We start from the raw sequence: 26,597 nt of genomic DNA on the forward strand, positions 1-26,597 counted from the left end.
GAATACTTTTTCGTTAATTGAAATAGCTTTATTGCATGGCTTGTCTACACTCCCCTTATTAGTTACTGAATGATTATAAAACCTCAATGAAGAGGTGACTATTCTGTAGTTTTCTAAAAGACCTTGATCCATGGTCTTAATCCATTCCAGAATAATCAAGACTGATTGGTTCTGACTCTGCTTCAATGACTTTATTCCAATCTTTCACTGGTAACTAGTTACTTTCAAAAAACAACAAATACCTCTTTTTATGACAGTTTTATTATCTTCATTGTACTTTTCTGTATTTCCTATAATAGCATATTTTTATAATCACAACAATCATATGTAGAGAGAGAAATAACTGGTCTGTTATTCATCCGTTCATTTCATGATGTTCACAGTATAATGAAAAATACAGGGTGGACATAAAGTTCATGTGCAATAAATATTAACTTTATGTCCACCCTGTTATTAAATTCAATGAAACTAGTATTTTAAACATTTGCCAGGAATATGTTGAATTCTCTGATACGATAATAAAAACACCCAGTTTGCAAGGAAGTCACAGCACCAAAATTAATGCTAACAAGGTATTTAATCTTAAGTAAGACATACCTGTCCCTCTAAGCGTTAACATTGACCCTATAAATGTGGGTGTGCAGTAGATAACTTCTAAGGAGACTTCCAGCTCTAAAAGTCAAGAATTCTAAATATAACTGTTTGAAAATCCATATAGCAGGTGATACTTTCAACTTAAAAGTACCTCTAGAGTCCCTTTCAAGATGACAACTTTTATAATGTACTCCCATTTATTTCTAATTCTTGTTTATAAACAATTTTGTCAAATAAAAATGTATATCCCTTAAATAAAATATGTATTTATATGATTTAATATACAACAATCATTTCCTCTTAGATCAAAAAAACCCTTTTATATCAAAGAACTTTTATATGATAATCAAAATATGTAGATTGTATTATATTTTATATCCCCCAGTGTATTTAAGGAAGAAATAAAAATGCATTATATAACTACTATTATTTACTAAAATACAGAAGGGCTATTGCAATCTTCCAAAAACTTTGAGATTTTGCAATAGGTTTGGAACCACAAATTCCTAGCAGGAATAGCAAAGCAATTACATAGCTTAGTCATGGTGATGATCTAAAACTTATATCCAGAACATTGCAACTGGTGGACTTACTAATCAAAGGAAAATGCCATCCTTTTTAACGCATACACAAGAACAACAATTAATAAGGAAGTGAAATAAAAGAAAAATACAAGGCAGAAAATTGGAGAAGATAAAAGAAATTAGCAGGAGAAACCAAACAAATCCATAAGCATATACACATAGGCTGAGTGCCCAAAAAGCAATAAACTCTCTTACAGAGAAGAAAAGTTTCCCAGAACCAAGTAATTACGCAGCAGCCTCTCAGCTAAATCTTGGTGTGGTGTGAGAAGGGAGAGAATAGAAAGCTAAGCAACATCTTGTCCATAAAAAGTCCAAAACAAGGAGCAAACATCATGAGATAGTTAGAAAACATGAAATAAGATGCAAAGAAATGATAGCCAAGTATATTTTACTTCACCCGCCCCAAAAGGTTTGCAGAAAGTTTCATTCATGTTGAAAGCACACCAATCACAACCAATTTTTTAAAAATCTATTTATCTATTTTAATGTGGAATAAAGCTGTAGCAGGAAAATGAGGTGTAACCCAAGTAAAAGAAATAGGAAAAGTACATTTGTAATATTACACGCAGAGGGAGCACTAAAGTTTAACAGGAGAGATATTCCGTGATACGGAGTCCAATCTTCCTATAGTGAAAAGCAAAGGTCAGGAGAATAAAAAAGTATTAATCTTAAGAAAAAAGTAGACATCTCCACATGATCTCAAAAGAGCAGGCATAAAGGTATTAAGAGATCAACCCAATACCTGGCCCACCTAAGGTACTTAATGAAATCACTGCACATAAATCAGAACACCTGGACTGTTGTGCAACATGGGCTTCTCTGTGAAAAGATATGGATTTGGGGGTCTCTGTGTTAATGCATAAAAAGCTTCTGAGCACAAATAACTGAGAAGAGTTCTAAGCAAACCATCTGTTCAGTAGGGTATCTTTGGCATTGAAACCTGGAGATCATGAACCATTAGAAAGTCAGTCTGTTCAAAGGTCACCACATCATGACCTTATACGAAACTAAAAGGACGATTCTATTTCCTGAAGAGTTTTACAATGCTGAGGTGCAATCAGTCCATTTGGTTGTGCTTTCCTATTTTTATACTGGAAGGTTATGTATGAGTCAAATACCCAAATGTTCACATAGGCAAAGATAGCATTGGTTGTTCTTGTTCATGTTTAATACATGAAATAAACCATCAGAACTGGAAATCATTCTAAAACCTTTTTTAAAGGTATCAGATTTTCTAATTATTGCCTATGAAGCATAAGTCAATGACTAGGGAAGTAAATGATTTTCTTGTTAGCTCTAAGACTAGAGAATGCACCTTTAGTGAATGAAATCCATAGCCTGATCATTTTCCACTGCTGAATTATTTGTATACTTAGGTCTAAACTCTTGTAAACACATATTCCTAGCTCTCACTACAATGTTTAGAAATACTTTTCTTGAAACGTCCTACTAACAAATTCAGTGTCAGTGCGGCCAAGACGTTAGTGCCTGCAGCCCTTGTTCTAAAGAAGTCATACAAAATGTTTCAAATGATGGGGACAAGCCTAAGAAAGCCCATAGCAACTGTGAAAAAAATTACAATTTTGTAGGGGTAAGGAAATCATTTGAGAGAAGCCTAATGCGGCCCTTGATTTATAAACTGATTTTAAAGGCCTCCCAAACTATACTTCTTAGGAGGTCATATGTAATTGCATAGGTTTTATTCAATCTTGAAAAACAGGACAACCAACGAAAAAGAAAACATCTGAGTTTTTAAGAATATAAATTTCTGGACCATACATATGATTGGTATATTTGGACCCTTGCTCTGTACATCTTCATTTGTAATATATGACAATGACAATTCGTCTGAGCTTGAGACTACCCCAGAAGGCAAAGCCTGAGACAGGGCTTGTATGGAGATAATTTATTAAACAAGAACTTATGGGAGTGAAAACTAGAAAAAGTGAAACAGGAAAACTAAAATAAGGGTGTGCTTTAAAGCTGGTGATTGTAGTCAAGGATAGCTCTGGGAAAAGCTACAGACTATATAGAATGCTCCTTGTAATTCCTATCTAAGAAACTGCTGGACATGGTGGCCATAAGTTCAAGGCTGCACTGTACTGTGATCGCACCAGTGGTGTATCACCACTGCGGTGTGGTTTGAGGCTGCACGGCACTAGGATGACACCAGCGTGTATCACCACTGCGGTGTGGTTCGAGGCTGCACGGCACTAGGATGACACCAGCGTGTATCACCACTGCGGTGTGGTTCGAGGCTGCACGGCACTAGGATGACACCAGCGTGTATCACCACTGCGGTGTGGTTCGAGGCTGCACCGCACTAGGATGACACCAGCATGTATCACCACTGCGGTGTGGTTCGAGGCTGCACTGCACTAGGATGACACCAGCGTGTATCACCACTGCGGTGTGGTTCGAGGCTGCACCGCACTAGGATGACACCAGCGTGTATCACCACTGTGGTGTGGTTCGAGGCTGCACCGCACTAGGATGACACCAGTGTGTATCACCACTGTATCTTGGGATACAGAGTGAGATCTTATCTGTAAAAAAAAGAAAGTTTTAGAAATAAAGAACTCCTGTCCATGAGCAAGTATTCTCTTGCTTCTATTGTCTCCTGGTTGAGCTGCCCTAAAGGGGATTAATTGTCTCACATTTCCAGTTTTGTACAGGTATATATGCCTATAGAATTCGAAAAGCACCATTGGTCTTTAAAAAACAAAACAAAACAAAACACCTGCAGCAAAAGAAGAGATGCAATAGTAAAGCAGAGGTGAGGTCTTCTGGCAAGACACACCACCCTGAGGGTGACTGAAGCAATGTTGCTGAGTAAGAAGTGCTACAAAGGAAGTGAAGCAGGAAACAAGGATCTGATTCCTAGCCAAAGGAATCACGCAGTGACATAAGTTCAATCTTCTAAGCACTGAGTAAATACATTTTGAAAACTTTTTCCACATGCAATCAATGTGTAGATAGGTTTAATGATAATAAAAGGATTATACTTGAAGTATGCAGAATTGTGTGTATAAAAAATACTGCCCATTGGGGGGTTTCTTATTATTGAGCCTTGAGAATTCTTTATACATCTGAATACAAGTACATCATCATGCATAAGATTTGCAATTATTTTCTCTATAGTCTGTAACTTTGTCTTTTCAGTCTCTTAATAGCACCTTTCAGGAGCAGAAATTTTTAATTTTGATTAAGTCCAATGTATGAATTTATTTTTCAGACCTTGAATTTAGAATTACAGTAAGAAATCTCTGCCTAACCTAGGGTCACACTTTTTCCTGTATTTCTTCTAGAAGTTTTACAGTTTTAGATTTCACATTGCTTCAGATCCATCTTAAGTTAATTTTTGATATAGATCCAAGGTTCATTGCTTTTTCATACAGATATCCAATTGTTTGAGCATCATCATTGAAAAGTATATCCTTCCTCCACTGAATTGTCTTTTCACTGTTGTTTACAACAAGTTGTCTGTGTATGAGTCTATTCCTGAATTCTCTATTCCAGTGATCTATTATTCCAACTTTATTTCAACACCTTATTATCCCAATATACTTACAGGTCTTATAATCAGATAGTGCCAGTCCCCAACTCTGCACTTCATCCATGTTACTTCAAAAATTATGTTTCTTTTGAATTTCTATACAAATTTTAGCATAATTCTGTTAATTTCTTTTTTAAAAGTTAGGATTTTAATTGTATTGCATCTATAGATCAATTTGAAAAGAATTATAATAACCAAATCCTGAAAACAAACCATTTGTCCATTGACAGGTGAATGGATAACATATGAGACATCCACAAATACTAAACAATAAAAAGAATGAATATATTACATGCTGTGGTACGGATGAACTTCAAAATAATTATGCTGAGGAAAGAAGCCTCGCCTCAAATAGTATACAGAATTATGTATGATTCTAGAAAATGCAAACACATCTACAGCACAAGGAGCAGATAGTAATTGCCTGGGAGTTGGGGGAGGAACAGGTGGGAGGGACCACAGCAGGAAGGAGGTGACAGAAATGTTTATTATCATGAATGTGGAGATGATTTCATGAGTATAAATATTTGCCAAAACTCACCAAATTGTATACTTTAGATACGTTCAGTTTATTTCATGTCAATTACACCTCAATAAAGCTGTTTTTAAAAAGCACTCTGATTTCTGGACAGTAGGTAGATCTACATAGCAGTTGTTCATTTGCAATAGTTTTTTAAATTATGAACACAATGTAACAACTCCTTACAACAAGGCCAAAGAAGAATTTAGAAACCCTCCACATGGAGACAAAGAACAATTTATACACCCAACATTTGGAGAATGAAATTTTATTACCCTCATGTGTATATATAGATATATAAAATATGTATATATTAGAGAAAAAAGGAGGAAAGATATATGGGGACAAAGATGTGAGCTATTAATAAACTGTTATTAAATTATGTTAAACTAGGAAAGCACTTAAGCAGAGAAGTGTGAACACTGCCAATCTCAAAATGTAATGCTTATTATCTTTAAAAGCATTTTGTTACTTTTATAATACCTGAAGTGAAGTAATAATGTCAGTCACTTAACCAGATCTTAGAGTATAATATCTTCATCTTAAGTACTATTATTTCCAGTATTTTAATAATTTTCACATAGTCCCAGAATAATCTTTTGTGCTCTGATGACACTTAAATTAATAGCATAATTTTCTGGTACATGCAACAGTTGCTTTCCATTCTGATTTTTTCATTCTTCCCTAAAATACTTGCAGATAAATCCTTGAATAATCATTCTTATCGTTATCTTTGGGGGATTCAAAAGGCTTCAATAGAATAAGGAAATGCTGTATTAAGAGGTAACAATTTTTAAGAAATTTAATTTTAATATTAATTGACCTCTTTCTAATCAGCTATCATTAAAGAAGTGATAAATCTTCTAAATATTCAGTTCATTTGATACTTCTTACATGCTTCACTGATGTTCTCAACTCTTGCCATAGGTGTGTCTACAAATGAATCTGTTTAACAGATTAACTGTCGAGCAATCCATGAAGAACTTCTATACTTAAGTTTCTTTTTGACTATAACTGACCACTGATGATTTAAATATTTGCTACTTATTTTTAATTCATGTGAAAAGGGTTATCTGCCCCAGGGCCAAATGAACCATAGTCAGAGAATGACTATAGTAATTTTATTAAAAAAGAGAAAAAGAAAGAAAAGTTTGTCTAGTACATGTTAAAAATAAGTAGGCACTTTCAATCTTATGCTTAGCTACTCTATCTTGTAGCTTATTAAAAATCAAAACCACCCCAGTTAGGAAAAAAACAAATCAGTCTAGCTTTCTGTTCCAATTAGGTTATAGCAAAAAAGGGGCACTACCACCCTGATTGAAAAAGTCAGCTATTATCTAATTTTTCATCATTCACACTAAAAACAACAAAATAAGAAAATAAATGGTGACAATAATCTTTATCTCAGATAAAGTCAAGACTACTTGAAAGAATGCCAGTATGCTGTGGCTGCCAGTGTTCAGAGTCAGGTAACTAACTGCTAACAGTGATATCACTAATAAATAAAAAAATCCTGCCCCAGTGCCTACTCTTTACCAACTCCAGTATTCTGGTTTGCTTCCCTACATCTACCTGCCACCTGGTTTGGTTTCTAACATTCAACTTTTGTTTCAGCACAAAAAGATGGAGGCATTTCCTAGATGAAAATGGTAGCGTCTCTCAGTGATTCTACTCGGTCATATATGAATTAAGACTAACATTATCACTATTGTTTTTAAGCTACTGGATTTTCATTCTCAAAATAGGCATCTTTTTCCAAAAGAATGGTTCAAAACACACATGCCCATATATACATGCACACAAATACCCTTATATTCCAAGTTAGCCTTGGATTAAAAAAAAATTTAAGTATAAACAGACACACTGTATCAATTTACTAGAGTCCCTGGCAAGAACAAAATAGGACTTAAGGAGTGTTAATAAATTGTACTTGTGTTGAAATAAATTTGTCTAAATGAGACTTGCTAAAACTATAAAACAAAGTCTCTTTATAGCCATGAGGAAACTAGTATTTTTATTTTTTATTTTTTTAATTTGGGACACCTGCTATATAAGAATGTTTTACTCAGTTACTCCAAACTGTAACATTAAATATTAGCCCATCCAAATGTTAATAATATATTACCAATAACACTGTAAAACCAAACAATATTTCTCTCACCACCTCTTTGCTATGTTATTTATGATGCAAAGTATATATAGTCATCTGCCACATCTACATAAGCTGATGAGGTGACAGTTATTTTTCCTTTGATTATTGCATATAAATAAAAATGTTGTCTTTAAAATATATGTAATTCAATATATATTGATACCAACTGTTTGCTGTTAATATATATACATATATAAAAATAAAAGTATACAATATAATGTAAATGTATATGGGAAGTATCATTTCTTTCCCCATATCAGCTCTATTTTAAGAGCTTACCATAAATTCCGTATATCACTTGGCACATCTGTATAGAACTTTACAATTCAAAACTATTTTCATATACAGTATTTCAATTTACTTTCACAATCTATGACACAAATATTCCTTCCCTCTTCTTATGAACTTAAATGATTTACACAAAGTCATGAACTGAAAGTCATGAACTGGTAAGGACAGAATGAAGAGCTGAAGATCTGACCCATACTTCTAGACTCTATGTACTTTGCTACCAATGAGTGGGCCAGCAGAACAAACTATGAAGCCTACCATGACTATCTATAATAAAAGCATATTTATTAAGATCAGCAGATAAGACACTTAATGCACCTTAACATGATGCTGACATCGTCTGCTAAACAACATATTCCATACAACTAGTCTTTATGGGTCTTTAAATTCAGAGACGAGTTTTATCAGTCCAAAAAAGTATCTCACATGCTCACAATGCACAAATCTCAAGTCATCTAAAAAGCTCAAACCAATTCTGATCATCTTAAGAGTCAACTGAAATAATAATTACACAATACGTTCTTCCTTAATCTGGAAAGTACATGACTGAGATTCAAAGTCATATATCCAATTGCCTACAAAACATATTTACTTAGGAATACCACAAACATACAGAAGTTGAATGAGTTCTAACAACTCAGAAAACAAAAAAATAAAATAAATGTTAACTCTAAGCGGCACCTGTGGCTCAGTGAGTAGGGCACTGGCCCCATATACCAAGGGTAGCAGGTTCAAACCCGACCCTGGCCAAACTTCAACAACAACAACAACAAATAGCCGGGTGTTGTGGCGGACACCTGTAATCCCAGCTACTCAGGAGGCTGAGGCAAAAGTATCGCCTAAGCCCAAGAGCTGGAGGTTGCTGTGAGCTGTGACGCCACAGCACTCTACTGAGGGCAACAAAGTGAGACTCTGTCTCAAAAAAAATTATTAACTCTAGGAATAATTAAAACCAGGGTAACAAAGGAAAAATAATCACAGTTAACCACATCACTTATATCAACAGAGTATACATATAAGTGATGTGGTTAACATCAAATAATGTAAACACTAAACTGTTATTAAAATTATAATTATTTGGGAAGAACAGAAAGATAGGAAGTATGCACGTGTATGGAGTGGAAGAAAACAGCCAATTCCTTATTATCTACAGTGAAAGAAAACAGACAATACCTAAAATAAAAGGTATTATAAATTCTAAGAACATGTAATGTCATAAATTAAATACCAAAAGAATAAGCTAATAGTTAAAAGTGTTTAGCCATAGAGAAGGAGAAAGAGGTGAGAAGGAGGCTAGAAAATGCTGCTTTGTGTAATAAGAAAAAAAGAAAAAAAAAAAAAAAAAACACTTTGAAAACCTAACTCTTGGGCAGCGCCTGTGGCTCAAGGAGTAGGGTGCCGGCCCCATATACCCAGTGTGGCAGGTTAAAGCCCAGTCCTGGGCAAAAAGCACAAAAAGAAAAGTTCATGTATAACTTTGATCAAAATAAAAAAATTTTTAAAAACAGCTTGCCCATATTTAGATGATCAACTAGAAAACACAAAGAAAAAGACTAATTTAAAACAGCAAAAAAAAATTTTTAATACTTAGGAGTAAATTCAACAAAAAATGAAAACATACAGATTAAGAAACCATTGTTACTTTATCAAAAGACCTAAGTATAATAAATATAGAGATAACATGTTTCTAGATAGTGAATACAGAAATTCATAATTTAATGGAAAATATAAACGAAATTTTAACTAAAACCTAAGTGATTCTACAAATTCTTCTAGAATGATGCATAATATTATCAATGATGTTTTTAAAACCAAAATCTGTAAAGCAATAAGCATCCTTTCAAACAATTATCTAGCGAGATCTCTCTTCTAAACAAAGGCATTAAAGGTGATTTTATATATTTTTAAGTTTGCGTGCTTGTATTTTCCTTTTCTTTTTAGAATCAATGCAGACTACTTTTAAGGAAGTTATTAGAAAAGAAAAAAGAGATGACTAATAGGGACTCCATTCATAAGTCACATGACCTCTTCACAGACACTTTTCCTTCTCTATCACAGAATCTCAGTAGTAAATTCTGTTTTGATCACTTTGATTTCTTTATACCACTGTGGCCATAACGACACTGCCAAGAAGGCAGAAGCATATGTAATTAACCAATTTAAAGTGAACAAAATCAGCACTCTAAGTTCTACAATAAAGAGAAAAATGGAAAATTCGGTTGGTCAAAAGAACTTCTACAGCCAGATTTATTTTCCTTCCCTTATCTGTGAAAAAGAGAATGTACTGTACATATGAACTGAGATAGTCATGTGACTTGTTTGAAATTATACAATTAAGTCAATGGCTGAACTGTGAACAGAACTTAGAATACCCAACTGCTAGTCTGCTGCTCTAACTAATGGATCACGATCCCTGCTATGTAAGAGGGCTGTTTGCTTTAATTATAAATTCTTCATTCCTCATCAGATTATCAGCCAGAGGCTTTATCATTAGTTTTGCTCTTCTTGTACTCATGGCATTATCCCAAGAATATTAGATTTCCATGATAAAAAATATAAACACCACTGCTTAATGCCCCACACCAAATCTGAAAACTGTAATAGCCTGTGGCAGTACGTACAGACTTACTGGCACATTTACAGGTAGAACTGCAATTTTAACAATCATTTTTGCTTAGTCAGTGACTTGGAACAAACAAATTTCACTTTTACATAATCATAATATCAGTGTACTTAAAATGTGACAGGGCAATCTATGGCCTCGTTAGTCAACAATATCTACATATAAGACTTGTTAGAAAAATCTAAAAGGATTGACTGTTAAAGATACATCTTGGAGTATTTGTGAGGTTGGGAGGCAGAATAAAATAACATCATGAGAATATTCTTACAGTCTATGCTAAAACTATATTAAAACATTTCACTGGGCAAACAAAGTAAATTTCTGAAAAGAGGTGTTTAGACACTTGTCTTTGAGAAGCACTTTGTGTTTCTTTGGCACATAGCACAGCAGCAATAGTAGCAGCAGCCTTGCCCTTGGTGCTGATTTCTTACGACTCTAAATGTCTCCTCTGAGCCAGAATACACTGGCTGTTGCTGATCATGCTGTGAGACACCTGCACTGGCTACTAGGCTTGTCATGACGCACAAAACCCTACCATCTTCAGCTTGACATTGTGCAAGTTATAATTATTCATCCAAATGAATATGTCAGAGCAGCAGCAGCAGACCTCTCATCAGAGCAAAAGAAAAATACATCAAAACATTATCAACCCAGCAGGAAGACAGGGACCATAAGGAAAATTACCCATTTTTAATATGGATGCCACAAAGCCATGTCTATTATATTACAAAAAGAAAGGAAAATAAAGATCTTCCAAGTTTAAAGTCCAGAAATACTGAATCCAAAGAGGAAATGTATAAAAACAGACCAGAATTTTTAAAAATCAATAATCTGAAATCTAATAACAGTCTCTTAAACATAACTTTACTATTAGATTAAAACTGTAACATTTATGTTCTTAAAAATCACAACTGTTTAAAAATGGTTAAAAAAAATAAACACCCATAAATAGAACTGTTTCCAACCAGTCAATGAAAAAAATTACAAAGAAGTCTCATATTGCTTCTTACTTTCAAAACATAAACTAATATTGCCAACATTCTTAACCACGGCTAAAAGATTCAGAGTTCATGCTGCTGGTAGCATCACCAAAACCCTAATAGACGCTCAGACTCCTATACGTAAATATTTTTGGAGAACTTGCTAATGTTTTATGGCAAATGTAAAAGAAAAACTGTAAAATCAGTCCCTGACTCCCCAAATGAAGACGACACATCCAAACTGTATAAGCAATGTAGAAAATTGGCAAGACTAAATACAAATTGCTGTCTCATACTTACTTAAATACAAAAAAAAAAAAAAATTATACAACTTTTAGACCTATAAGAGAGTATCATTTCAGAAAAAGATATAGTCGATTTTCTTATGTGAGTCACAAAAAGCAAAAACCTCAAGGAAGAAAGTGATAAACGTGACCACATTGAAAGTTAAACTTCTGTATGGCAAAATACATCATATAAAGATACTCATAACCGGGGTGGTGCCTGCGGCTCAAGGAGTAGGGCGCCGGTTCCATATGCCGGAGGTGGCGGGTTCAAACCCAGCCCTGGCCAAAAACCACAAAAAAAAAAAAAAAAAAGATACTCATAACCTATAAAGCCAATAAAGACTGTCCAACATATAAAAGCAATGCTTACAATAAAAGAACAGTTTTAAGAATTATTGTAAATTATTTATATTATAAATTATATACTATATTATAAATTGATAGGAATTAAAGTCAGACTAAGAATAGACTGAAACTTGATTTAGGAAAGTAATAATTACTTTTACAACAAATTTGAAAAGGCAAACTGGCAATATTCAATAACCTCAAGGAGGAACATTCCTTACAAACCAGCATTTTCACTTCTAGGAATAACCCACTAAAAATCAGACACATGTGTACACACAAAAAAGTAAGGGTAGTCACTGAAATGCTGCTTGTGAGAAATTGTGACAATTTTATCAGTACGACAACATATAAATCAACTAGACTGACATAATGGAATAACATAAACAATTTAAAATAAATGTATTAGACACACATAGATCATGGATAAAAAACTGAAATGGTATTGTGAAAAATAAGGTGAGATTACAAGTGCAACATAAACAAATGGGGCAAAAAAAATACACACGGAGAGCTTACACAATACTCCAATTTTAGAAAAATAGCTACCTACTTAGAAGCAAAGAAAAGTGATGGAAAAGGGACTTGGAATCTTAGCTGTTCTTAGAACATTTTAAGAAAGAGAAATAGAGATATCTGAGGCAAATGTAACAAAATAATAACATCTGTCAATTTGAGTTATGGATAAAAAAGCCAAGTTTTATCTGTCCTTTGCTAAGAATTTCAGTATATTCTATAATTTAAGGGAAGAATTTAAGACATTTTAGCCCCACTAATTGTATGTTTTATTGGAGGTAGTACAATACAGAAAACTTACATGTCTCAAATTAAACCTAAAACTTACATTTAAAATAATATTATACATATTCATTCAATACTTACATGAACAAGGACTGAGCTGGTGTTAAAGAGGGATACAAAATTTAAAAGAAGCTGTCTACAAAGATTTTCCAGTCTACTAGAGTTATAAACCAATTCTGACAAATGGCAGAAGGTAAATGCTAAACAATCTTTGTCTAGAGATACAAATATTTTCACAATTAAAGTCAGGGGAACTTTCTTAGTTATCTACATAAAAAACACTAAGAAACTGATCGACAATATATTTTTCAACCCTGGAATTGCAATAAACAGTAAGTATAATTGAGAGATGACATCTGGAAAGAGTAATACAATCCAGATACAGTATTTTCACAGGATCTGACTTAAAACATAACGGAAAGCTTTTGCAGACAAATAGAAAATGTACACTAAAAAAATAAGAAAGATAGGCAACTTATACATAAATCTAATTTTTTTTTTTTTTTTTATAAGAGGAAAGGCTTTATTCACCAGCTGGAGCTTACGGCATAGAAGAATTCCAAATGGCCGTGCTCCCCAACTGGCTTGATCTTTCATAAATCTAATTTTTTTAAATAAAAAAAATTAACCAGTATTTCTTATATGTTTATTAAATGCCTCACAGTTAACAAAAGCAGATAACATGCTCTTTCCTCTCCTTTATTTTGTTGTATTTTCTTGATTTCCAATGGGGAGGGTGATACTTTTGTTTTCAAAGAAAAAAAATGAGAAAAATAATTTTGGGATAAATATAAGGTATGATTAAAATAACATCTGGACTTTCACAAGACTATTTAAATCCTGTTTGGCTTTTTCTCCCCCTTATTTTATAAATTTTATATCTAATTACTCCTAATTACAAGATAAAATGTAACCATAAATTTTTACTTGCATCTAATCAAAATTTTATAAGAAAAATGGGTACCCTCCGTTTAGAGAATAGTTGTAAAATCCTGCTAGAAATTTTTTTTCTCTTTGCCCAAGAATTAGAAATGGGACCATCATTTTGCTACCAACTGCCACAATTTGCTTGGTGAAAGAACCAGGCCCATGATCAGACTGCTCTTAAAATCCTAACTAACCATATTCTGCCACATCCTAACAATCATACACATGAAATGTTGATAGTACTATTGACAATCATACCACCTCGTATTTACATGTTATATTATAATGCACTTCTAAAATTATTATCTTAATAGATATCATTGAGAAATTCAATTGACAGAAGTGGGAGAAAAAAATCACCTACATTTTTTATTCAAAGTACAAATGTTCTAAAGCATAAAAGAATATAGTCTAAGATCAAAGATAAAAAAATAAGCTGAGTAATAATGGCAAGGTTTATATTTTCAGTCATAATTTACTCTCTGAAAAGGATTCTCATGTTTTGTCATCAATGTTAAAAGTATCGGGAATATGAAAAACTTCAGCCAATTTCCCACTTACTGTTCACTGCTTTCTAAAGAGTTCTTCAGAATTCAAATTTAAAGGAAAATGTCTGTCAACAGAGCTTAGTGAGTGTTTACTCACTATGAAGCAGGGAGATCTGAAGGCTGGATTGTATGTATGTAAAGAGTGAAAGAGAAAATAAACATTAACTATAAGTAAATACAAAAGCAGCATAACAGAAGGTCTGTTTCTAAATAAATGTTTTTACAAAACTGAAAAAAAAAATCACTTTATAACCTACTTGTATAATAGCCACAGGTTCTGTCTGCACTTGTGGATTCAACCAACCACAGATAGAAAATACTCAAAATTGAAAACATAAAATAAAAAATACAAACAAAAATACAGTGTAACTACTGACATAGCACTTATACTGTACTAGGTATTACAAGTAATCTAGAAACAATCTGAAATACACAGGAGACGTGTATAGGTTATAGGCAAATACTACATCATTTTATATAAGGGATTTGAGTACCTACAGATTATGGTATCTGCAAAGGATCCTGGAACCAATCCCCCACGGATACTGAAAGACAATTTTACTTTTCAATTACTTAAAACAAATTTAAGAATTTACCTGTGGTGTCCAGGAAACACAAAATGGAATAGGAAAATCCACAATACAATCTGGTGATTCTGTAGGGTACTGAAAAAGCACAGAACTAGGTCATTTTTACTTCTTTGTGATAATTTAACAAAGCATTTTTAAAATACTATATTAGGGGACAAATATTATTATAACTGTAAATACATTATGTATACATGTTTTTATTCTATTACCAAGAACTAATTAATAGTCGACCTATTTTAAATAGTTACAAAGTTTGGTGATTTGGGGGTACAAAGCAGTTAGTGTTGAATAAGAGTAATGAATTAAGTCAATGTCAGGTCAGCTGCTAATGTTATAATTTGAGAGGTGAATCAAATTGGATCTCAGTTTATCTTTAAAATGAGAGATCCAATTAATTAATATTTAACTTTCCTCCAATCGAAAACTTAATTTCAAATTTCAGTCACCATTTAAGTAGGCAGTATCAGTTTAAAGAATCAAGAAATACAACAAGCTATCATATCACTTAAAAATTATTTAGCAAGAAGATAAAAAGAAACAATGAAATGTCTCTTCTGGTTTCTTAAGGAAAAATAAAACTAACAGTTTTAAGCAGGAAAAACTTTTTCTAGATTGATAAATACAAAGTTATTTATTCAATTAGTTATATAAAAAGTGGCAGTCAAAAGAATAAATCAAGTTTCTAAATTAAAAAGACAGGCCAGGCATGTTGGCTCATGCCTGTAATCATAGTTCTTTGGGAGGCCAAGGCAGGAAATTTGCTTGAGGCCAAGAGTTTGAGACCAGTCTGGGTAACATAGCTAGAGCCCTGTCTCTACAAACTAAAAATTATCTGAGTATGCTAGCATGCACCTGTCATCCTGGCTACTACAGAAGCTAAAATAGGAGAATCTTGAACCCTGGAATTCAAGGTTACGGTAGTTATGATAGGGACACTGGACTCCAGCCTGGACAACAGAAACCCTCTCTCTAAAACAACAACAACAAAAAAAACCCAGAATAACAGTGTCAAAAGGTAGTTTTTCTTAAAATCAGTTTTATTAGAAAATTATACTTCATGATTTCTCTAAAATCCAATTCTGATACTTCAAAATCTCACGTAATTGAAAATACTCATTTTTTTCCATTAAAAATCTAAAATTACCGAAAGAATATTAGTTTTGCAGAAACTATAACAAAATGTTTATTTGACAAATGTTTATAATAAGTTTTGGACTTTCACATTTTTTAGTATAACACTGGGTAAACAGAAGGGGACAAAAAATTCTCAGTATTTAACAAACATCTGAAATTAATGCTCTCAAAAAAATGTAACATTTAGCTACAACGATCCTTTAAGACTTCCTATCAATGAATATTCTGACTAATGGTATTTGGCTATGCAGAACTTATAACACAACAGCATAAAATAATATAAATTATTACAGTGTTCTATTTCTGAAAAAAATTGGTGTGAGGTTAAGGGAGGAAGCTCTATTTCAGACAATTAAAAATATTAGATGAGATACTTCAAGATCTAATTGCTGTAAGCACTAGAAAAATAATTTGTACACCATTTTTAAGTAACTTGAATATCTCAAAGTAAATACAGATAGGACCTTAGCTTTTTCTGGGTCCAGTACTACTAATTAACTTGTAAGATCGTTAACAAGTCATTTGACATGGCTGTTTTACATGTAAAATGATGAAAACAGGAGTGTTAACAAAATCTCTTTTCCCTCTAAAATGTCAGGATTCTTTAAAACTAATATTGTATACTTGAAACCTCCATGAGTCAAAATGGGAAATTCAGTTCGAGTTGCTGCTATTTATCTTCTTGTGTTGCTGACAATGAACAGTATCAACTCTAACTTTAAATGAATCATCAATCTAGATAGAGTAAGAAGTTAATGAAATGTTTACTGTATTTGGAGTAGATATACCACGTAAAGTATCTGTGGCCTCATTAAGTACATACACAGCTCATTACATTAAAGAGAGTAAGATTCCACATTCAAGAAGGACTCAGTATAGTAAATGATATTAATACAAATGTTCTGACATGGAAAGAGATCCACAAATAGTTAAACAAAAAAGCAAGTTAAGGATCCCACATACATAAATGAGTCTACTATGCTTTCAGATGCTGACATCTTTCAAATATATTTTTATATCTGTAATACGAATATGTAAATAAACTGGACTGACCTATTATATACGTGGATGGTTTACTGCATATCCATTATAAATTAAATGATACATAGTATATGTGTTAATTATATTTACATGTAAGGCCACCTTTGTTTACATAATAAACTTTACATAATTGTATAGAACCTTTAACGGATTTACCATAAATTATTAAAATATGAAATACTAGCATTATTAAAATATGAAATAGTAGCAGTCTAGATATTCATTTTCAAAATAGTTTCTAAATTACAGTAGCACCAATTACAATGTGTATGACTAAATACAATGCCACAAAATAAACTGATCAAAATTAAGACAGTTAATTTTTTTTTTTTTTTTTCAGTTTCTGGCTGGGGCTGGGTTTGAACACGCCACCTCTGGCATCTGGGGCTAGCGCCCTACTCCTTTGAGCCACAGGCACCACCCAAGACAGTTAATTTTAAGAAATTGTCAAAACCTTTAGTTCAGAAACCTAATTGACAACAAAACTCCACATACAGGAATACTAATTGAAAAATAAGTATACTATTTATTTTTAAGTAAAATACAGTTCTGTAAATCTGTCTGGAACAACTCAATATAATCAATAACTATAAAAGAATAATTACGTGATATAAAGTATATATTTTTATCACACAATATTGTAAGAAAAACGTTCAGACTGTTCTGTGACTGGACCATCTTATCAGCAATGAGGACCCCCAAGTGAACACATACAAACTGCAGCAAGAGACAAAGCCCAAAGCCTCTGATACACATTTGTGATTTGTTTTTCAAGTACTTCTAATCTTGACCAAAGCTGGGGAAGCTCTGGTCTATTTCTTTTGTAAAGCAAAGATAATTCTATCCCACAGTTAGGATGCACTGCATTATATAAAAATATACCTAAAAGAACCAAAAAATTCATTTGTTTCCCTATTGTATTTCTTTTTGATTTATATAAATAAGAGGTATGTAGTTATAATGGGTATTGTTTTCTTTGTTGGCTTTTGGAGATGTTGAGGGGAAGTTGTAGTATTGCGAGTAATATTATAGAAAAAATATATAACAATGCATTTCTTTATATCAAAAAATCATATAATGTTTATCTATAAAAATAAGCCTCATTTAAAGGTTTATTTTTTAAAAATTCAGCTTTCCCCTTAGTTTGGATTAAAATTTTGCATTATGTATTTTTAACATGCAGTTTCACCTATTCCTACTTATAACTGACACTCCTAGGCCCAAATATTCCTAAAAAAAAAAGAGTATTTTGGAATAGGTAAAAGCTAAATTAAATGGATAAAGATGCTAATAACATATCAACGTAAGATTGAGTTTCATCTTCTTTTATGTTTATATAATAATTTTTACATAATTGTATAGAACTTTATTTTTTTTTTTCCTAATTCTTTCCCAGCTAAAATAAATCTTAGACTTCTCTTTTGCCAGGGAATCCATTAAAGTGCTTTGTAAGTATAAATGCTGCAAAATTGACACTGGATAGTATTTTCTAGAGAAATAGTAAAAGCATCTTATCCATCTTAAAAAGGTGTAAGAAAAAAGCAGACAGAATAGATCGTATTAGTTGTCAAATCTTCACTGTCAATACTACCAATAAATGAAAAAGTACCATCACGTGGATTAAGCATAAAATCTTGGAGGTGCAGCATAGACTTACATTATCTCCTTAGTAAGTAGAAGAGCTTTTAAAAATGAGGACAGGATGTATTCAAAATCTTTCACTTTGGTCTTCATAGGAGCAGAACAACTTTTATCAATGTACAAAATATAAACAAATAGACCTTTGAAGTAAATGACAGAACCCTTGCCACTGGCAGCATGTGACCTTTCGAAGGATAAAAGCAGATTTCTCCCTGATCTTAAAAAAATAGTACACCTTCAAAAACTAAAAAGGAAAATAAAAATCTTTTTATTTTTATTTTATAGGTGAAAATAACCACCTAACTTCCTTTACAAATAAGATTTCTACCTCACTAACTTTTTTCCAACACTTAGCACTTAATGAGTCTTAAAATTATACCTCAATATTCTGCGTATGAGAAGAGAGAATGAGTCATTTCTCAACCTGCCTGATATAGAGCCACTATAAGATATCAACTTTTCTGTGTCACCCAGTACAGCTTTATATATTAATTTTCTCTTGTGGAAAGCTTAAATGCCAGACACATTTTTAAAAAGGACAAACACAATTGATCTTTTCATCACTACAATATTCTGAAATAGAGTTGATTGATGACTCCAAAGAACAATAAAAAAAAGTTGGACGCCCTGGTTTTCTTCAAATTCTAATGTTTCCCCAGTGATTACTAAGTAAATGATACTTGCTTATTCTACTTACTTCTCAAAATTCACAAGTTAAAACTAAAAAATAAAGATCAAATGGCCACGATTTATGCTAATAAAATTAGTGAATACTTACAGGTCACTAGCCTGTAAGGACTCTACAAAGAGGCACAAACCTCACAAATTTTTAAAATATTTAAGTCAAAAAACTTCATCCAAAACAAACAATAAAATATGCACAGGTGGGTGTCTGTGTTAGGGGGTAGGGATAGGATATGGGTCAGAAATAAGAAGTACACAAGAAATTCAAGAGTTGAATGACTTTCTCAGTAGAACTTGGTATAGTGGAAGGATTCACTCATTTCTATGTAAGATCTTACAAAAATAATATGACATTTTAAGGCTGCCAAGCCTTATTTGGAATATTTCTTTATTATAAAAGTCAGTATTTCAATCAAATTTGGACTAAAATAGTGATATGAAATTATATCTAGACTTTTGGAAACCTAGAAAATAAATTCTTTCAGGCTTTCCAAAATCAATTTTTTAAATTATCATACATGTATTTTTAGACACAACTAGCAACCTGAAAACATTCACACAGTTCATTTCACAAAGTATTTTCTGATCACAGAAACAGTTTAAGGAGGCACATACCTTCGCCTTCAACTTGAGAGTGATTAGATGCTCTCTACCAGAAGCATCTTCTGCTTTTAATTTGATGGTACTGAAGCTAGTATCCACATACACAATTCTGGTGAGCAAAAAGAATAAAAAATGATCACACTGGGAAGGGCAGAAGAAGGGAGGTGATGATAGTAGGATTCAAAATGAAAATATCTGCTATATTCCTATTAACCCATTATAAAAATTAATCAGAGAAATTTCTGCATGCCAGCCCTTTCTGCTGCTATAGATTTACTACCGTTACTACACCAGCCTAGTGCTTAATGCAGTCATAGATCTCTGATTATTTACAATGTGTGTCAAGGCTCATGCTGTGGTCAGTGAGCACTACATTTCAGTTTTCCATCACTGGAACCTTTGGCACACACAGCATGTTCCCGTCAGCCTCTACTTATGTACACATTAAACTTCCTGTCAAACTCTTTGATCCATTTCTGTAGTTTCATACAGTGTAAGACTTTTATGCTTCCTTTGTTTTTCTCCTCAATGAACTTCTGTATTATCAATAATGTTACTGCACAAAAAAATCTAGCTGATATTAGTTCATATATTCAAATTGATCCTCAAAGGAAAATGCTGTATAAGCACAGGTACAGCCCAGTCTCCTAGCAATAAATTTTCTTTTTGTGCGATATATAGCTTCTGACACTTAACCTAGGCATGTATCCAAGATGAGTGATATTCAAACATATAGTATAAGTGTAATTGTTCTGGTTTTAAGTTGCTTTAATGCATGCATTTTCTACAATGGAAACCAATACCCTTCAAAATATATCATTCCGTAAAAACATGGTCCCTTGAGTAGCATAAGCTACTGCCAAAAAGGTTTAAATTCAGCAGTATTTTTACTAGTGAAGTGGGCATGTGGATATTCTTTTGACATTTTTACAATACTATTCTCTTGTAAATATTGTGATGTAAGCATTCCTAATTCTATATGAAATCAGCACATTGTACCCCATAAATGCATTAATGTATACATGATCTATGTGTTTATGATTTAATAAAAAATAAAAATAAAAAAGAATTTTGAACAAATTATCAACCTAGACCAGCGGTTCTCAACCCGTGGGTCGTGACCCACAGGAACTGTATTAAAGGGCTGCAGCATTAGGAAGGTCGAGAACCACTGACCTAGACTGATGGTAAGACCCATTAGGGTTCAGAACTAGCATTAGCCTCCTAACCTAGGAAATACTTTTTTAACATCACTACATGCCATTTAATTCTGACCAGGTACTGTATAATGGTAAAATGAGGCAACTGCAAGAAATGCTGGGGAATTAGGTTGTTCAAAACTGTAATGAAAATAGATCTAAATCTAAAGATATCTATCTTCAATAATAGTATAAAATGTAAAAAACCTGTATTAGTAAATGGAAATTTTATCATCTGTAAAAAGTCTAGTACCTTAGAAAATAAATGAAATTATTCTAGAAAAAGTATTTACATAAAAAAATCAATGGCTATATAATCTTTATTTTCTTTCAGCTGTATCTGTAAACATCTCAAACACTTCACCTCCAAAAATCAGAACATGAGTCTTTATCACATGTTCTCTCATTTGACTCTAAGGTTCAAACACAGAAGTATCGAACTCCAAAAATCTTCACATTTCACATTCAAGATTTTGAGACGGGCATATATATTTACATCCTCTCTCTCCTCCTAAAAATTTTAATTATTTAAAAATAAAAGAATTTTTAAAAAGGTATAAATCCACAGTTACAAAAAGAGCAAGGAGGAATGGCATTAATAAAAGCAATTTTTCAACAACATTTATGAAAATGTAAAGCAATTAAAAGAACACTGGCTGACAAAACAGATCAGAAAGAGGGCTCCAGGAAGATCCAGCTGGCAAAAGGGCACAAAGTGGAGAGTATGATACACTGGCAGAAACCATAGAAATTTTTTTTAAATACAAAAAGAAAACAGGAAATCGAAAGCTAAATTATAAACAATATAGCTGTGTTAAAAAATGTAACTACTCTACCATTAACTTTTCATTTAAAAATATTTATATAGTGAAAAAATTAAACTATTTACTAATTATAATTTTTAGAATTCAGCAATACACAAAGCTAAAAGAATTATAGTTACAGAGATTAATGTAAATATATTTGACCACTGTAATTTAAAATGAATTTAAAATGAAGAGATGACAAAAATTGGGAAACAGAAATAGGAAAGATCTGGAGGAAAGATTAGGAACAATAAAATCTGTAATTGTTAATTCGTGAGTCAAGAGATACCATCTTAACTGAATGGAAATAAAAGAGGCTTAAAAATAGTAAAGCTAATAGAAAAATTAAAAAAAAATGAAGGAAAAGAGAAAGTAGCATATTAGCTAATTTTGTTATTAATCAGTATTCCTAAATGTGATAAATCAGGAAATCCTGAATGTAGGCATTATCATTTAGAAGCATGGAAGTTGTAAACATGAACATTTCAAAGTCTTTGTCTCAAAAAGAAGACTGGGGATAAGAAATCGTATGACAAAAGGCTGTTTGCTTTTCATCAAAAGCCAGTAGTTCATAACCAAGATAAACACCTACAGAGAGAGAGAAAGGAGACAAGGCTCACATGGGCAAGGAGAGGGGGAGAAAAACAAACAAACAAACCATCAAGTAGTACTTTCTATACTTCAAATTACTGCACATTATCATAATGTTTAAAATTATTAAACATCTTTAAAATAATACAGAAAGAACAGCTCTGGGTTTTTTTGTAATTCCGTATGATTATCATCATTTCACAGTTTAAAGGCACAGATATATTATTGCATTACAGGAAAAAAGGTGTCATGTTCAAGAATATGGCCTTTCAGTTGAGATGGCCATTAGGTTAATTTTTTTCAACTTTAAGAAGTAATTTAAATAAAGTAAAAAACATTTATAATTTCAGGCTAATCTCAGCAGCACAGCCATTTAAAAATAAACTTTTTAAATTAAATCATAGCTGTGTACATTAATGCAATTATGGGGTACAATGTGCTGGTTTTATATACAATTTGAAATACTTTCATCAAACTGGTTAACATAGCTTTCACCACATTTTCTTTGTTATTTATTTATTTATTTTTGTAGCGACAGAGTCTCACTTTACCGCCTTCAGTAGAGTGCCATGATGTCACAGGACTCACAGCAACCTCTAGCTCTTGGGCTTTAGCGATTCTCCTGCCTCAGCCTCCCGAGTAGCTGGGACTACAGGCACCCGCCACAACACCCGGCTATTTTTTGGTTGCAGTTCAGCAGGGGCTGGGTTTGAACACGCCACCCTCGGTATATGGGGTCGGCGCCCTACTCACTGAGACATTTATATTCTACACTTAGTAGCTTTAACATGTACCCTGCTTGTAAAATGCACCATAGGTGTGGTCCCACCAATTACCCTCCCTCCATCCATCCTCACCACTTCCTTCCCTCTCCTCTTTCTCCTTCATCTAGGGCTGTAGTTGGTTTATGGCTTTCATATGGAAGTGTGGGTGCTTATAAATTAGTTTCATAGTAGGGCTGAGTACATTGGATACTTTTTCTTCCATTCTTGAGATACTTTGCTAAGAAGAATATGTTACAGCTCCATCCATGTAAACATAAAAGAGGCAAAGTCTCCACCTTTTTTTAAGGCTGCAAAATATTCCACGGTGTACATATACCACACTTTATTAACACAAAAACATGGAAACTAAATAACCTTATGCTGAACAATAGTGAGTCACAGATGAGATTAAGAAGGAAATTACCAAATTTTTGGAACAAAACGACAATGAAGATACCAATTATCAGAACCTCTGGGATACCGCAAAGGCAGTCCTAAGAGGGAAATTTATAGCATTGCAATGCTTCCTCAAGAGAACAGAAAGAGAGGAAGTTAACAACTTAATGGGACATCTCAAGCACTGGAAAAGGAGGAACATTCCAATCCCAAACCCAGCAGAAGAAAAGAAATAACCAAAATTTGAGCAGAATTAAATGAAATTGAAAACAAAAGGATTATACAACAGATCAAGAAATCAGAAAGTTGGTTTTTTGAAAAGGTCAACACAACAGATAAACCTTTGGCTAACCTAACCAGGAATAAAAGAGTAAAATCTCTAATTTCATCAATCAGAAATGACAAAAACAAAATACCAACAGACTCCTCAGAAATTCAAAAAATCCTTAATGAATATTACAAGAAACTCTATTCTAAGAAATACGAAAATCTGAAGGAAACAGACCAATACTTGGAAGCACTCCACCTTCCTAGACTTAGCCAGAATGAAGTGGAAATGTTGAACAGGCCTATATCAAATTTTGAAATAGCATCAACTATACAAAATCTCCCAAAAAGAAAAGTTTGGGACCAGATGGCTTCACATCAAAATTCTGTCAAATCTTTAAAGAGGAACTAGTACCTATATTACTTAACCTTTCCCAAAATGTAGAAAAATAAGAAACATTTTACCCATGTTGTGTCCTGACTACTTTGTTTGGAGGTGAAAAGGAATCTTTCTGTGATTAAATCTTAAATACATGTGACCTACACTGCCAACTGAGTTCCAGGATTCATTCTCACCTTCTTCCTTTTGGTAATAGCATCCCCGCCCACCCCACATTCTCAAACAAACTAAGTTTTAGCAAAATCCAGTTCACCCAGCCAGTGACTTTGGGAGGTGTTTGCATATAACTAAATTTTGGCCAGTGCGCTGCAAGCAGAAGTGGATACGTATATCTTTTGGATATTTACAACCAAACTGTGTACTCTCCTCTTCCCTTTTCTCATTCTCCCTTCCCTATTCTCTAAGAACAGAACTAGGACAGGTCAACTGAGCCAGCAAAGACCACGAAGAGAGGAACAACACTCTAGTGCAGTAGAGACCGGCAGAACTTTCTGTGATGATGGTCTTCTATGTCTCAAAACAGTAGCCACTAGTCATATGTGTCTTTGGAGAACTTACAATATGGGTAAGATGGACAGTGAATTCTTTATTTAATTTAAATAAAAATGTCAGTATCCATAAGTGCCAGTGCAATCACAGTGGATGGTTGAGAAACAAGTTAAAAAAACAAAACTGGGCTCTTGAATGACCTCAAAGACTCACCAACCCACTCTTGACCATCTGCCTATCTCATCTCTGACTTGTTAAATAGGAGATGAATATAATTCTACCATGTTTGAACTACTGAGGATAATGTGATTCTCTTTGTTAATAGCAGCTTAGCCTCTGACATAAAAGAGCATATTTATGCCTACTCCTGATAAGTAAAAACAGCTTGGTATTTGGTCTGTGGAAGAGATATTGAAGAAAAAAAGAAGATAATAAACTTTTACAAGTGATAATGTGTGTTGAATCAGTTTTATAAAGAAAGTCTATTTCAAATATTAGGCAGTTGAATGTCTCAATTTAGATAAGAGGAAATAAATAATTTTTACTTATTTAAATATAAATTAAATATAAATAAATCATTTAAATAGTTAAGGAAATTTTCATCACTGAAAAACCAAATTTCTTAAAAGTTATACATAAAATGCTATCAAAGGCCAAAAAAACACACTTAAAATTTATATTGAGAAGGAGTTTAGATATTATCATTTAGCTAGGTATATTCTAACATTGACTAAGAAAATATAAAAACATAACTATAAAATCTAAAAGAAAAATTTTACTTTTGACATTCTGCTTTGTATTTATCACTTGCTACATTTCTTTATAAGTCTGCCTGCAATAACTAAAAGGCACCAAACTTGAGAGTTAAAAAGTTATTTAATCATGGGTGGCACCTGTGGCTCAAGGAGTAGGGCATGGGCCCCATATACCTGGTGTGGCGGGTTCAAGCCCGGCCCCGGCCAAAACTGCAAAAAAAAAAAAAAAAAAAGTTATTTAATCATTTGAAAGGATGTTAATACTTAAGCTTCAGGGAGGTTTCTGTTATTGTCAGTTGTATCAGTGTAGCAAGGCAGAACAAATGTGCTTTATATCTCTTAAAATATTGTACTTATTTTGACCAATAGCTTAAGTAATATAGCTTTTCTTTTATTTACCCATCTAGATCCACTTAAAATAGTAATGACATCAAAAGGCAGACTGAATCAAAAGACAGGCTGAAGAAATTTAAACAAAGCATAAAGTTTCCATTTTTATTGCCACTCTCTAATTTAAGCTTTACCTACTTCATATCTAGATCACTAAAAACAAGCTCCCTAATGGGTGTCTTTACTTCCTGCCTCTTCTGTACACCAATCTATCCCGCCTTTTGTACCTAGATCAATCTTCTTAAATACCTTTTTAATCATCTCAACTCCCTGCTCAAAAATATTCAGTCTCCCATCACCTGCATATAAAGAATCATTAGTCTAGCAGTCAAGACCCTTCACTCTAAGCCTAATATATTAATCCCCTTATGTGAGCAATTGATCTATTCCAAAGTCTAAGAATAAACTGCACGTTTCCATCTCTACAACCTTGCTTCCGCCATTCCCTCCCTTTTAAAGCTCTCTATATTCCTTCCAAGATTATCCCAACATCCACCTCCAGTAAAAACCTCCTTAAGTTATTTGTAGCAAAACAAACAAAACAAAAAAAAAACACTTAAAATGTCTCTAGTCACACTCCTCCATTTCATGTCAGTTTTAGCTTACCAATCAAATAAGCTTTTTTATAGGAAATATGAA

The 26,597-nt window shown here is 33.0% G+C and overlaps 2 protein-coding genes across 4 annotated transcripts in view; one reads left to right on the top strand and one right to left on the bottom strand.

Annotated features, from left to right (window-relative positions):
* The window catches only part of VRK2 (VRK serine/threonine kinase 2), a 126,868-nt gene extending 119,235 nt beyond the window's left edge, over window positions 1-7,633 (top strand). For 2 of the 3 annotated variants that reach the window (XM_053587546.1, XM_053587544.1), the window contains one exon: window positions 3,844-4,188. In XM_053587546.1, the coding sequence (XP_053443521.1) occupies window positions 3,844-3,996 (153 nt within the window). In that variant the 3' untranslated portion in view covers window positions 3,997-4,188. Of the gene's footprint in view, window positions 1-3,843; window positions 4,189-4,964 lie in introns of those variants that run through there. The other variant, XR_008379450.1, reaches the window with a different exon arrangement.
* The window catches only part of FANCL (FA complementation group L), a 78,641-nt gene that overhangs the window by 9,681 nt on the left and 42,363 nt on the right, over window positions 1-26,597 (bottom strand). Inside the window, exons 6-7 of the mRNA XM_053587547.1 lie at window positions 19,914-20,010; window positions 14,805-14,873 (exon numbers count right to left, since the gene is read on the bottom strand). Of these exons, the coding sequence (XP_053443522.1) occupies window positions 14,805-14,873; window positions 19,914-20,010 (166 nt within the window). The remainder of the gene's footprint in view (window positions 1-14,804; window positions 14,874-19,913; window positions 20,011-26,597) is intronic.

Source organism: Nycticebus coucang, chromosome 4 (genome assembly GCF_027406575.1).
Source record: "Nycticebus coucang isolate mNycCou1 chromosome 4, mNycCou1.pri, whole genome shotgun sequence".
Taxonomy (NCBI): Eukaryota; Metazoa; Chordata; class Mammalia; order Primates; family Lorisidae; genus Nycticebus; species Nycticebus coucang.